Consider the following 13,977-nt stretch of genomic DNA (forward strand, 5'->3'; position numbering starts at 1 on the left):
AAAGGAAGCCACCCCAGGAGCTAAAGGTTAAGGCCCTTTCTGCATTCATCTTTCTTACTCTCATCCACTCTCCCACCACCCAGCCCTACGGCAGGCGAGGGAGCCGTGCGGTGGGCGGTTCCCCACGTCCGCTGGGGGCGTGGCCCTGCGGCCTCGCCTCGCCCCCGGCGCGCGCTCCCGGCGCCGGCCGCGCCCCCTCACCCAGGCGGAGCCGTAAAGCCGGAGAAGGGGCGGGGTCTCAGCTCCTACTTCATTCTACGGCCGAGACCGGAGGATGTTGCCTGCTCAGGAGGAGGCCGACAGGACCGTGTTTGTGGGGAATTTAGAGGCCCGAGTTCGGGAAGAGATTCTGTACGAGCTGTTCCTTCAGGTACCGTCCTCCGGGAAGGGGCGGCGGAGGGGCGGAGCCCGACGGGCCGGAAGCATAGCGCGCACCTGGACCACCCGGAGCCCGGCCCCCTTCCGCCCCATCCTGAGTAGGGGTTTTAATTTGGTTTCGCTTTGGCGCACCTGTCTCCAGGTGAGCGGCTGGGGAGTGAAGTGATGGAGCGTTCCGCCGTCCCTATTCCCGCTGCAGAGTCCTGGGGGTGGGCAGGGACGGGGTTCCCTCAACCCCAGTTTCTGATTAAGGGCTTTCAAGAGGCTGCCTGGGCCTCGGGTGTGCTCAGGCAGAACCGAAAACCGCCTGGTCACTGTTCGTCAAGTAGTAAGCACGCTGACATCCCGCAAAAGGAGAGGGGTCGCTTTTATAATGTTTCCTTTTACACCTTGCTTCTTCCTTCAAGTCCTTTTATGCGGAGAGTATTTTTATTCCAGCATGAGAAGTGAGATTTGAGATGATTTGCAGCCAACTTACCGTGACTGTGATCAGTTGGTTCCCTGGCCAAGGCCCTTTCATTCATGCCAAGAGGACCTTCAGAAACTTTGAGACCTCGTACCTCTAGGATTAAGCCTGCTGTGTCCTGTATACACGCTCACTTACCGTATTGTCCTATACAGCTAGGTCTCACTTGCCAGAAAGATACCGTCATTCAGCCATTCCGCTAACCGTGTAATGATCGGGAATTACCAAATACTAAGGAGGGTGCTGGGAATACAAATTGAAGAGACACCCTTTCATCTTCCTAAAAGGGAGAACTTAAAATTACAGATAAAAAGAGAAGGGGACATAGATAGAAAAGTGGTTCCGAGTGCGAGTTCTGAGGTCAGCAGTGTGACTCTGAGCCTGTCAATGAATTCCTCAGTGCCTCAGTTTCCTTATATGTCAAAAGAGAGTAATAGGATCTGCAGTATAATGTGGCTGTCGGAATAGATGGCCTAATGGTAAAATGGCTACAGCTGAAAGCCATTTTAACTCACTTATGAGTGATATATTCATTTATCACTCATTATATATTCATTTATCACTCATATACTCATTATGATAGCCATAATAACTCACTGTTTGCTACCGCTACTACTGCTAGTGGTACTGCTGTTATTAGTGATAAGACTAACATCAAGAGAAATCAATAGTTACTTCTCCTATCAGAATAAGGGAAGGTTCCGAGGGAGTCGTTTGCAGAACTAAATTTTCAGGATTGAATGGGTCATACGGGTTATTTGGTTGTGAAAGGACTTACTTTTGTCTCTAAAGAACTAAAGCAACCCTCTTTTGATTATAGATACAATTTGGTAGAGAGAGTTCTTTCCAGGAATACAGTTTCCTTTCCTGGACGTAAATTTTTTTTTTATTATTTGAAAAATATTTTTGATTTTAAGACTTTTAGGTTCATCCTTTTAATTCATCTTTGTAAATGTGTCTCCTTTTTTATCAGCTCTAATCCGTGTCAGTTTTTTCATTCAGTATCATTTAAAACTTACTATATTAAGTTAAAAAAAAAAAAAAAACACCAAAAACCGAAAGAAATATAAAGTAAACTTAGAGTTGTTTTTCTCCAGAAGACTTCTTTCACTCTGAGCCTCAAAAAAAAGGAAAGTGGAAGACTAGGGTGGGATTACATTATCCAATAACCATTATTTTTAGTTAATCAGGACTCGATCAATATCAGTTGTGTGGATCCACAAGACTATATATTATCTTCTCATTTTTTATAATTTCCTTCTTCCACCTAAGCAAAATGTAAATTTTATTTAATAGATCAGGTAAGAAGCATAAGTTCTTATTTTTGTCTAGATATTGAAAGGAATTGCCAAAGTGGAATTTCTTTTCCACTTTAGGCTTCCAACACCCAGCAAAACTTGACAACTATCACACTATGTATTCCATTGTGGTTTAAAAAATACTATAAGATAATGTGATTGTTGCTATAAGTCTTCATGTTGAATTTTATCTTTAAAAATGCTTTGGATTATCTAAATTTATGTCAAAATTCAAATCATGTAAGCATATTCTGTCCCATACTGATTACATCTATTTAATATCAGTATAAAAATCACCAATTTTATTAGTTTTGTTTATATTACAGTATATTTATCCTTTTACTGTTTTCTTTCAAATTTCTGATTGGAAATGAGAAAATCAGATTTATTATCATTGCACTTTTAATACTAGAGTTGAGATTTGGAGAAAACATAATGAATTCAGTTTCAAATATGTTGAGATTGAAGTACAAAAACATAGATGTCTCCAGGAGATGTCTCTATGAAAGAGACATAGCGGGAAAAGTAGATTTGTTGATGAAGTGGTCCTTAAAGCCAGATGGGAAGGGAAGCTAATCCCTGGGAGAGCACAGAGAATGAAAGGAAAAGACTAAATCTTAACACACAGAATTATTTTAAATATGATCATTAATATTTTTCTTGAGAGTAAAAGCAATTTTTACAGAGAAAAATAATCAGTCATTAAAGTCTGAACCATTCAGCATTAAATCAGTTTTTGTATTTGTCAGTGCCTCCTCCCGTCATTATCATGGCTGTGATGTAATTTTTTGTTAGTTGTAATTAACAATTTTCTATGATATTTGGCTCTGTGTTTTTAAATCTTCATTGCATATTATAGGTTTTTCTGTCAATATAATCTGAATATTTATAGTTTATATTTTATTCCATTTTAATAACACACCATGAAATAATATCTCCAGTTGTTAGATTTAGAGTCTCTCTAATTTCTCACACTTACAAATAATGCAATATACTTAAAAGTCTTAAACATATTTAAACATTTTTCCTTTGGAAATTTACCAAATGGAGTTTCCAAATCAAAATGCGTAATAAATTTATTTATTCTTGTAAAGATATGTAATCTTCATGACAGAAAATTTAAACTATGATATAACATTACCAGCTTTTTTGAGGATAACTCAACCAAAATTGAATTTCTCATTTCAGTTAATTTTTGAATTCAACACTGTGAATATATATGGAGACAAAGTAGTATTTTAATCTTAGATTTATATGTTTTCTAAATTGGTTTGTTAAGCCTCACAGAAGGATAGTCTACCATTTCTTTTACAGTTTGAAACTAATACCTAGAATTTCCTGTTCTTAACACCATGCATGTTTCCCCAGTGAGCCAGAAAATACAAAGAAAGGGTGAGGAAGTGTAATATTTATTATTAGAAAGATACATTATCAGCAGAGCCACATAAAGATATTGCTAACACATTTCTTTAGTCTAAAGTTGAATTATTTGAGTATGAAAAAATCTTTGGATTTATGAGAAAATAATTTTTAAGTTTCTTATAGGCGGGGCCACTAACCAAAGTGACTATATGCAAAGACAGAGAAGGAAAGCCGAAGTCTTTTGGATTTGTCTGCTTTAAACACCCAGAATCGGTGTCTTATGCCATAGCTTTGCTGAATGGAATTCGTTTATATGGAAGACCAATTAACGTGCAGTATCGATTTGGTAGGTCCTGTCACTGATTAATCTTCAAAGTGTTTTGTGGTTGGTACTATTCTCAGAGGTGTAAGCAATTTGTTTCCTATATAGTGGAAGACCAAAAAATAAAAATAAAAAATAAAAGTACCATCTGGTCATTGTTAAATTTTCTCAGAACACATGTCTAATTCATAATGTTATATAGTTAATTAGTCTGGACAAACCTATAGCATCTTTTCTAAAAATAAAATGTAAGATATTCGTTTTAGTATCAGCCAGCATGTAGCTATGGTGGTTGCTATTGGCCCTTATAAATTAATCAAATCTAAATGAACTAGGGTCACACAACTGTAGCATTTATATAGCAAGAGTATTTACTAATCTTGTCACTGCTAATGTATGGTATTGAATCCGTACTCTTTGGAAGATAGAGAGAGGGCATTAGTCCATCTGGGGAAACCTTTCTATACATGTTGCCCAGGATTTTAAGCCCCTGTAAGAGCAAAGTGGCGAAAGGCAACTGTAGAGTTACCCTTCCTAGTGGTGGAAAAAACTTCCTGACATGAATGACTTCAGCACCTTCTCCTGCACACATGTCAGGAACAGATCATTCGTGATTTAGCTGCCCAGAGAATGTTATAACATTACTCCAGCACTTTCATGTTTCAGGAGACTAACAGAGGCCATCTGTTAATTCTTGCAATATGTATGCTGCCTCCTCTAAGTGGTTCAGGCTTACTGATCTATCACTTGTTGGTTTTTAAATTCCTCTTGCTATACTAAAAGCAAACAAATAGTAATAACAAAAACAATGCTTTCTTGCAAAGCGAAAGTGCATCTTTTTGCATTTTTTTTCTTTTTTTCTTCCTTTCTTTCTTTCTTTTTTTTTTTTTTTTAATACATGGTTGCATCATGCTCTCTGGTACTTTCTGGTTAACTTACACAGCCTGGTATTAGGTTGGTGCAAAAGTAAGTGAGGTTTTGCCATTACTTTTTAATGTCTGTAGAATAGGCCAGGGTATATTATGTTCTGTCACATCATGTATAAGGTTGAATTGGGTTTTGTCCATGAGGGTTAAACTCCTGCCTTGTACACTGGAAGCAAATAACACTTGTTTATTTGCCATTTTTAGTTTACAGGTGTCTAGAACAAACCATCATGTATCTTACAAAGTCCAATGTCAGTGTCATTCTTATTTACAGTCATTGATTTAGACAAAGCTTGATTTTAATTCATTGATACATAGTACTATAAACAATCTGTAAATATGATTTGAGAGGTCAGATATGCATATATCTTCTCTGAGTATAGAATTTTTAAATCACGCCGGGCGCGGTGGCTCAAGCCTGTAATCCCAGCACTTTGGGAGGCCGAGACGGGCGGATCACGAGGTCAGGAGATCGAGACCATCCTGGCGAACACGGTGAAACCCCGTCTCTACTAAAAAATACAAAAAACTAGCCGGGCGAGGCGGCGGGCGCCTGTAGTCCCAGCTACTCGGGAGGCTGAGGCAGGAGAATGGCGCAAACCCGGGAGGCGGAGCTTGCAGTGAGCTGAGATCCGGCCACTGCACTCCAGCCCGGGCGACAGAGCCAGACTCCGTCTCAAAAAAAAAAAAAAAAAAAAAAAAAAAAAAAGAATTTTTAAATCACTACTATGTCCTAAAATATTTTGAGTCATTTTATGGTTTAATATTAGAACTCAAAAAAAAGAAAAATGCACCATGAAGTAACCTGTTACTCTGTTTCTTTTAAAGGGAGTTCTCACTCTTCTGAACCAGCTAACCAAAGTTTTGAGAGCTGTGTTAAGATAAATTCATACAGCTACAGGTAATTTAAAAAATATTCCTCATTAAAGGTGAAGCAAATATGTTCTTATGCTAAGAGGAGTTTTTATATATTTTGGGCTATTGTAAAACCTTACTTTTTAGGCATAGGATAAAATTAAGGAATATCTGTTTCTCTGAGCCCATGAAAAGTGATAGAAAATATTTTCATTTAAAGTTCAGTCTTAATATTTTCAGTAGTAGGAGGTAGAGACTTATATTTGTAGTTTTTTAAAAAATAGTTTTCCACATGCTTTTCATAGCTGTTAAATCATTTAGACATACAAGGTTTCATCATGGATCAAAGAGATACTGTTATTTATGCTTCACATTTGAGTAAATGGAGTTGCAAAAGTTAACCAGTTCTTAAGGTTACAGGATGATAAAGTCCTAGCTTTGAAACTAAGCCTTCTGGCATTAAGCCATTCAATTAATTATTTTACTCTTTGAAATAACGTCTCTGTGTTAATTTTCAAACTCTTCTAGAATTTTGTATAGCCTGAGTTATTGATGCAATCGTAGCCTCCACGTACACTATCTGGCAAGCTATCCCAGAGGTCATGAAACTGAAAGGCTCCCACACTAAATGAAAATGTTCAAATTACACTTTTTTTTTTACATCCATTCTAAAAACAATGAAAAGCAAGAAGAAAGATATTGGATAACTTAGCACACTTAGGAAAAGGTGCAAGCAGGCAGAAGGACCAACTAGCTGAGTTGTGGTTACGCTAATAAACACATGCCCTGTTTCTCTCTGCTGTATCAGCCTCCCCTTCCTGACTGCAGTACTTCTGCAGCCTCTCTAAGTGATTCAGGCTTTTTCATATATCACTTGTTGGTTTTTAAATTTCTCTTGCGATGCTAAAAACAAATATGAATAACAAAAACAATGCATTCTTGCAAAGGGAAAGTACTTCTCTTTGCATTCTCTTTGCATTTCTTCTTCGTTTTTTAATGTTTGGCTTCATCATGCTCTCTGGTACTGTCCGGTTAACTTACACGGGCTGATAGAATAGGTCAGGGTATATTATGTTCTGATACATCATATAGATGTATGATGTAGATATCTATATCTATATATAGAGGAGAGGAATAGATATACTCTATTCAGAGTAGATCTACATACCTCTATATAGATATTATATATAGAGAGAGAAGTATTGCTCTACTAGCTTGTTTACAGTCTATGATAGACATTAGACATGTATATCGTCCATACTGCTTTTTTTCTTGTCTTCTTTGGCAGAAGTGAATATTCTCAAGTAAACTAACAATAGCTGACCCTTTTATCCCTTTGTGTTATATCAACCCTCTGAACATAGGAGAGTGGCCCCTCGGGACTGTCAAATATGCAGGGTTACCTTTCAGAGCAGTATTGCACCCCAGATAAAACAGTGTGCTCCTTGTCTTCATTCACCCCAACTTTTCTACATCAGTGAAATCAGAAGTTAGGAAAGGAGGTGGTGAAATTGGATTGCCTAAATTTGCATGTTGGCTCTGCCACTTTATTAACGTCAGTTAACAGTTTATTAACAGTCCGTTAACACTGTTAATAAAGTAGCAGAGGCAAGATGCAAATTCAGACAAGAACTGGATATGTTATTTTACCACTCTGTTCCCCATCTGTAAAATGAGGATAAAACTTTAAAAGGTTACTGTGAGAATTGAATTTTATAATTAACACAAGGTGCTTAAAAGACTGAGCATACAACATTCCGCAAATGTTGGCATAAAGGGGGATGTATTACTTTGGTGGGGGAAGCACTATATAGACTCGTGTGTCGAGCCACGTATATAATGTAAGAGCTTCTTTCTTCTACTAGTACCAAGTGGGAAACGATATCTCGTCTTCCTCGGGAGTTAGAAAGGAACAAGCTATTGGTAAGATTTAGATGGAAGAGAAAAGACTAGATGGGTGCTAGAATGTAGCAGGAAAACTCTGATATTTTCTAGTTATGTTTGGTACACTCACCCTAAGTCATCATAACTTCTAGAGTAGACAACCTGAGTTATGTGTATATATTGGATATGACATTTCATTAATAATACTTTATTCTTCTAATATTTCTGATATTATAAAGAAAGTATAAAAAAATGGGTTATCATGTCCACAAAGTGATTTGCAGAGAAAAATGGTGCTTTTTTAACAGTCTTTGCTCTTCCTTGGAAATGGATTTTTATACTTCTTGTTGTTTCTTGTACCTTCTGCTTTTATGAATATTTCCTGTATTCGTTTGCTAGGGCTGCTGTAACAAAGTATGACAGAGTACTTGAGCAATAGCTGTTCATTGTCTCATAGTTCTGAAGGCTAGACATCCAAGATAAAGGTGTCAGCAGCATTGTTTCCTTATGAGAGCTTTCAGAAATCATCTGTGTCATGCCTCTCCCTCAGCTTCTGGTGGTTTGATGTCAGTCGTTGGTGTTTTTCAGCTTGTAGAAGCATTGCCAAGAGATCACCTTTATCTTCACATGGCATTCTTCCTGTGGGCATCTGTACTGTAGTTTGAATGTGGCCCTCAAAAGTTCATATGTTGAAATTTTGGTCCCCAGTGCCGCAGTGTGGAGACAGGGGACCTTTGGGAGGTGACTGGGTCATGAAGGCTCTGCCCTCATATATATTTTAATTCATTCATGGATTATTGGATTAATTGGTTATTGAGGAAATGGGTTTGTTATCACAAGTAGATCTGTCGTAAAAGCCAGTTTGGCCATCTCTCGTGAGCTCCTCCTGCCTGTGAGGACTTCTGCCATATTATGACATAGTATAGCTTACTGGAAGCTAACCATAGCCACCTTCACCAGAAGCTACCTGATCTTGGACTCTGCAGCCTGAAGAACCATGAGCCGAAATAAACCTCTTTTCTTCATAACAAACAGAGTACCTGTTTGTTATATGATACCAGTTTGTTATAACAAACAGGTATTGTGTTGTAACAACAGAAAATGGACTAAAACAGTCTGTCTTCAAATTTCCCTTTTTTATCAGGATACCACTCATACTGGATTAGGGACCCATCCTGTTCCAATATGACCTCATCTTAACTAATGATATCTGCAATGACCCTTTTTCCAAATAAGGTAACATTCTGAAATACTGGGGTTTAGGACTTAAATTTTGGGGAGACATGTCAGCCCATCAGACTTCCGAATTTACATGCGGTTCCCCTATGCAGACAACTTTGCATCCCCTGAGGAAAGATAGTGGTTTTATCTGCAGCTGTTTTCATCATGGTGCTAATATCACCACTTCTGCTACTGAGTCATATCTTCCCTACTCGGTAACCTCACTCTACCTTTCATCTTGTTCCTTGCCGTCACTTTCCCCACATGCGTTCTGGTCTTCCTGAGCACTCTCTCCTTAACAGGCTATTATATTTTTCTCTTTCTGTTACTGAAAAATTTTTCATCCTTCACATCCTTTCTTCCCATTCTTGCCTCAAACTCATTGTTATATAGAAGCTGCTCTTTTTGAAGGTTATCGGGTACCTTCTGACCAGCAATTCAGAGGACCCAGTGCTTATCCAGTTTACTCTCCTGTAACAACAGACACCTAATTCTTTTCTTAATGGAGTTTTTGCTTCTGCTGACTTTCTGTAGTAGTGCTCTCACCACTTGTAAATGGGGTTCTGCCTAGCCATCTGACTGCTTCCTGTCATTCTCCTTGACTCATCTTTGTCTCCACCTTCCTGTGCTAATTTTAGCCTTCTTCATGGTACACTTCCTATCCTAAGAATTACTAATATTAGCATTAAAATTAACAAGTAGACTATTTAAGAGTAGCCATAGAATCTGGCTAGCATTTGTAACCTCTCCATAGAAGCACATATAACATTTATAAATGTATACATGAAACTTTGGTACAGTTTTTAAATTAGGTGTTTCATTAATTAACGTGTGGAAGACATCAGCAAATGTGTTCATGTTAGCATTAGCAGTCGGTTTAGGAAAGAGCATAATTTTTATAGTTAAACAGTAAAGGTATCTTTAAAAATAAATGAGGGTGAGGGGAGGGAACTTAGAGGACAGGTCATTAGATGCAGCAAACCACCATGGCACACGTATACCTATGTAACAAACCTGTATGTTCTGCACATGTATCCCAGAACTTAAGGTAAAATTTTAAAGAATTAAGTTACATTTTAAAAAACTGATGAAAATTTCTGGCTTCTTAAATTTTTTTTATATCTGGAAAAGATTGAAGTGTACCCTTTGTAAATACTAACAACTTGCTTTGCTCTTTCAATATCTAAGTATTATTCATCTTTATATAAATAGAATACTGTCCAGCAATTTTCTATCGGAAAGCCAGATTAGACTCTAAGTATCAAGGCTTCAATATTTAGTAATTGATTTATTGCTGTGTCACTGTGTTATCAGTAAATAATAACTGATTATTTGTGTATGTGTTTAAGGTAATTAATTACTCTTTAACTGAATGCTGTCCGATAAGCTTGCCTTCTCTATCTTTGTAATTATGAAGAACTTACATTTTTCTTAAGAGAAAATGACATTTGTAAGAGGAATTTTAAGATTTTATTACTTCTTCTTTCATGTCCTCAAAGGAATGAAGAAATGGTGGTGGGCAGATCTTCCTTTCCCATGCAGTGTTTACCAATTCATAATACTTCTTTACCTCAAGAATATTTTCCCTTTCAGAAGATGGTAAGCTTAATATGCATTTTATTCAGTGTATAATATGATACAAACTATGAAGAACATGAAGACTGTTTGTAACATACGGTGCCCAAATCTAAACTGGGATGAAGGCACAAGATGTCCCAGCACTGTCCTCCAGTGCTGTCCTGCCCTAACACCATCATCCTAAATTTCACTTCTAACGCCTTAGCAAATGGCCACGGTGTCAACAGAAAAGGGGTGGATGGCAGTGACGACACACTGCAGTCCAAGTGAAATTTGAGTAGAGAGTTCTAATGTAAATGACTATTTTAAAAGGCGTTTGCAGTGGCTGGACGTGGTAGTTCACACCTGTAATCACAGCACTTTGGGAGGCCAGGGCAGGATCAGTTGAGGTCAAGAGGTCAAGACCAGCCTGGCCAACACAGTGAAACCCTCTCCATCATAAAAATAGAAAAAAGTAACCAGGTAGGGTGGTGCACACCTGTAACCCCAGCTACTCGGGAGGCTCAGACATGATTGCTTGAACCTAGAAGGTGGAGGTTGCAGTGAGCCAAGATTGTGCTCCAGCCTGGCCAATAGAGCAAGACTCTGTCTCAAAAAAAAGAGAGAGAAAAAAAAAAAGATGTTTGCAGAATTGAATAATTTGAATAATTTCACTTAGTGAAGTATTTTTATATAATGTCATCAGTCCCAAATAGATTGCTTTTGGACATGGATTTTGAAAGTAAATTTCTCTTTTTAATTAAAGACAAAACTATATGAAGGTTCTCAATTGGTCAAGTAAACTAAATTATTTCCAGAGACTACCAAAAATTGGTTTTGACCCAGAAATCTTAATTATGGACTTCATTGTGAAAGGGGAACTTATTTTTTTCAATTCCTCATAAATAAGAAATTGAAGTCCAGGGTTGTTAATCAACAGTCCCAAGATTTTCAGCTTGTTAGTGACAGGTGTAGGACTAACCCAGGTCTTCTGACTCACATACTGTTATTTTTTGCAAATACCCAACGTATACAGGAGGTTGAGATTTGTTAAATATCCATCTAAAATTTTTAAACGGAAATAAATTTTCCTGTAAAATGATACTTTTAAACTTCTGGTAAAAAAAAAAAAAAAAAAAACCTTTTCTTAATTATGGTAAAACATTAGTAAACAATCAGTTCTCATCTGAAACTCTAAATGTCTTCATCTGAGCATTTTTTATCTTTTGGTAGAGATGGGGTAGGAGAGAGACCCAAGTTCATGGTATCTCTATTAATCTTTAATCTGCTTTGAATAGTTAGAAATTTGAGTTAAGAGCTTGTTTGTTTTTAAAGGAAGTATCTCTCTGTCTAAACAATAAATAACTATGCTGTACAATATGGGGGCAGTTAGCCACATATGCACCTAGGAAGCTCAGTTTTAAAATTTTATTTAATTTTAATTAATTTAAATTAAAATTTAAAACCGATACTTGGTTCAGTTTTCAGAAAACTTTTAGGTATATTTGAAACAACTTGGGCATGTGAGTATATTTTTTTCAACTCTAAATTTGATGTAATCTAAATTCAGATCAGGTATTTTCAAGAAAAATTTAGCATTCAGATTGCGATATGCTGTAAGTATAAAATATACCTCATATTTTGAAGACTTCATGTGAAGAAACAGTGAAATATCTCATTAAGTTTATGTTATTTACATATTAAAATTATATCATTTAAATTGATATATTGGGATAATAAAATACATTGTTTAATTTCACCTGTTTCTTTTTACTTTTGTATTGCAGTTATTAGATTTAAAACTACATGAGGGCTGGGCACAGTGGCTCACGCCTGTGATCCCAGCACTTTAGGAGGCCGAGGTGGGTGGATCACCTGAGGTCGGGAGATCAAGACCAGCCTGACCAATATGGTGAAATGCTGTCTCCACTAAAAATACAAAAATTAGCTGGGTGTGGTGGTGTGCGCCTGTAGTCCCAGCTTCTTGGGAGACCGAGATAGAAGAATTGCTTGAACTCAGGAGGTGGAGGTTGCAGTGAGCCAAGATTACGCCACTGCACTCTAGCCTGGGCAACAAAGTGAGACCCTGTCTCAAAACAAACAAACAAACAAAAAACTATTTCCATTGGATAGCACTAATCTGTATTGTAGTGAGCTATACACAACCTCAACTCTTTATATTGGCCCTTTAATGAAACACCTACCTTTCTACTATGAGAGATCACTGTCTTTCTTATACCAAAACACATGGCTATTGTATAATACATGTAAACTGTTAACTTTTTTCCTTAACCTTTTGGATTTGCTTTGGTAGATGAATGTCTTTTGTTTTCACAGCAGTGGCATGCGTGTAATCCAGTGCTGCAGCTTCCTTACTATGAGATGACAGCTCCACTTCCTAATAGTGCATCCGTGTCTTCCTCACTGAATCATGTTCCAGATCTTGAGGCTGGACCCAGCTCATATAAATGGACTCACCAACAACCAAGTGACTCTGACCTTTATCAGATGACAGCTCCACTTCCTAGTAGTGCATCCGTGTCTTCCTCACTGAATCATGTTCCAGATCTTGAGGCTGGACCCACCTCATATAAATGGACGCACCAACAACCAAGTGACTCTGACTTTTATCAGATGAATAAACGAAAGAGGCAAAAGCAAACAAGCGATAGTGATAGTAGCACAGACAACAACAGAGGCAATGAATGTAGCCAAAAGTTCCGAAAGTCTAAGAAGAAGAAAAGATACTAGTATTACCTACAAATGAAACTTACCTATACTGATCTTAGTTCTCTTATGAAAAAAATAAGATGTTATTCCATCAAATAACCAATGTCATGGCTATCTTGTCTTTTGAAATATATAGTAATAAGACTTATCTCTGGTTGCTGTTCAATTTTTGCCTTGAATGACAAAAGCTTTCTAAAAATAATATAATATACCACTTTTTGTATTTGTCATGATATTTTTGACCCATTGGCAATAAATAGACTATTGTCATTTTATTAGTACCAATGATGACATTTCACCAAACTGTTAATCAAAAGTCACTTATTGAACACATTGATAAAGCACCATGCTCCCTTTAATTATACCCTGTAACCAACACACAACTGCAAATAGGCTGGGATTCAATGTGGAGTGGTGGATTTCCTGAAAGAAAGTCGTGCAGATATTTAAGGATTGCATATTGTTCCTAATGAGGATGTAATAAGACATTAGTACCCCTTTCTTTTAGTATCTAAAGATGTTTCTGAGCCATACTCTTCTTCAGGTTTATTTTATAAAGCGAGGACATGTGATAATGATACCAAAGGAAAGATAATTCTCATGAAACCAACTTTTGGATCATTCCCTTTTTATACAATTGTGTATTTATAGGGATACCTGCCTCTTCTCATGTATTAATTGTATGTCATTAAAATAAGTTGGCTATGTCAGTGTGTATTATTCACCTCTTTTGCTAGCAAGGTTTGAGATGATATATTAACATATATAAATCATGAAAATGAGCAAGTAAATAGAATAATATTTTATTAATGTATGATATGTAATACTTATTGTCTAAATCAAGTTTCCTATTTTTGGTTTATTTATTTTAAAAGAAAAATAAAATGTGTTGTTTATTTGGGCATTTTTGTTTATAGCTCATTACAAACTAGAGTGATGAAAATATGTATTTACTAAAGCTAATTGAAGGAGTCATGC

At 36.9% G+C, this 13,977-nt stretch overlaps 1 protein-coding gene across 1 annotated transcript; it reads left to right on the plus strand.

The window, feature by feature from the left end:
• Positions 1-233: 233 nt before the first annotated feature.
• RBM11 (RNA binding motif protein 11) lies at positions 234-13,147 on the plus strand. Its single transcript, XM_003895620.4, has 5 exons — positions 234-370; positions 3,688-3,850; positions 5,581-5,653; positions 10,212-10,311; positions 12,607-13,147. Exons 1-5 carry the CDS (start codon positions 275-277, stop codon positions 13,018-13,020), a joined length of 846 nt encoding a protein of 281 aa, XP_003895669.1. The 5' UTR covers positions 234-274; the 3' UTR covers positions 13,021-13,147.
• The last annotated feature ends 830 nt before the right edge of the window (positions 13,148-13,977 follow it).

The sequence above is a fragment of the Papio anubis genome, chromosome 4, assembly GCF_008728515.1.
Source record: "Papio anubis isolate 15944 chromosome 4, Panubis1.0, whole genome shotgun sequence".
Taxonomy (NCBI): domain Eukaryota; kingdom Metazoa; phylum Chordata; class Mammalia; order Primates; family Cercopithecidae; genus Papio; species Papio anubis.

Excerpts from the sequence above, each read along its gene's own strand:
- RBM11 (XM_003895620.4), top strand. The coding sequence starts at position 275 with ATGTTGCCTGCTCAGGAGGAGGCCGACAGGACCGTGTTTGTGGGGAAT. Across the intron at positions 371-3,687 it reads TGTACGAGCTGTTCCTTCAG|GCGGGGCCACTAACCAAAGT; the intron begins GTACCGTCCTCC and ends AGTTTCTTATAG. Across the intron at positions 5,654-10,211 it reads ATAAATTCATACAGCTACAG|GAATGAAGAAATGGTGGTGG; the intron begins GTAATTTAAAAA and ends ATGTCCTCAAAG.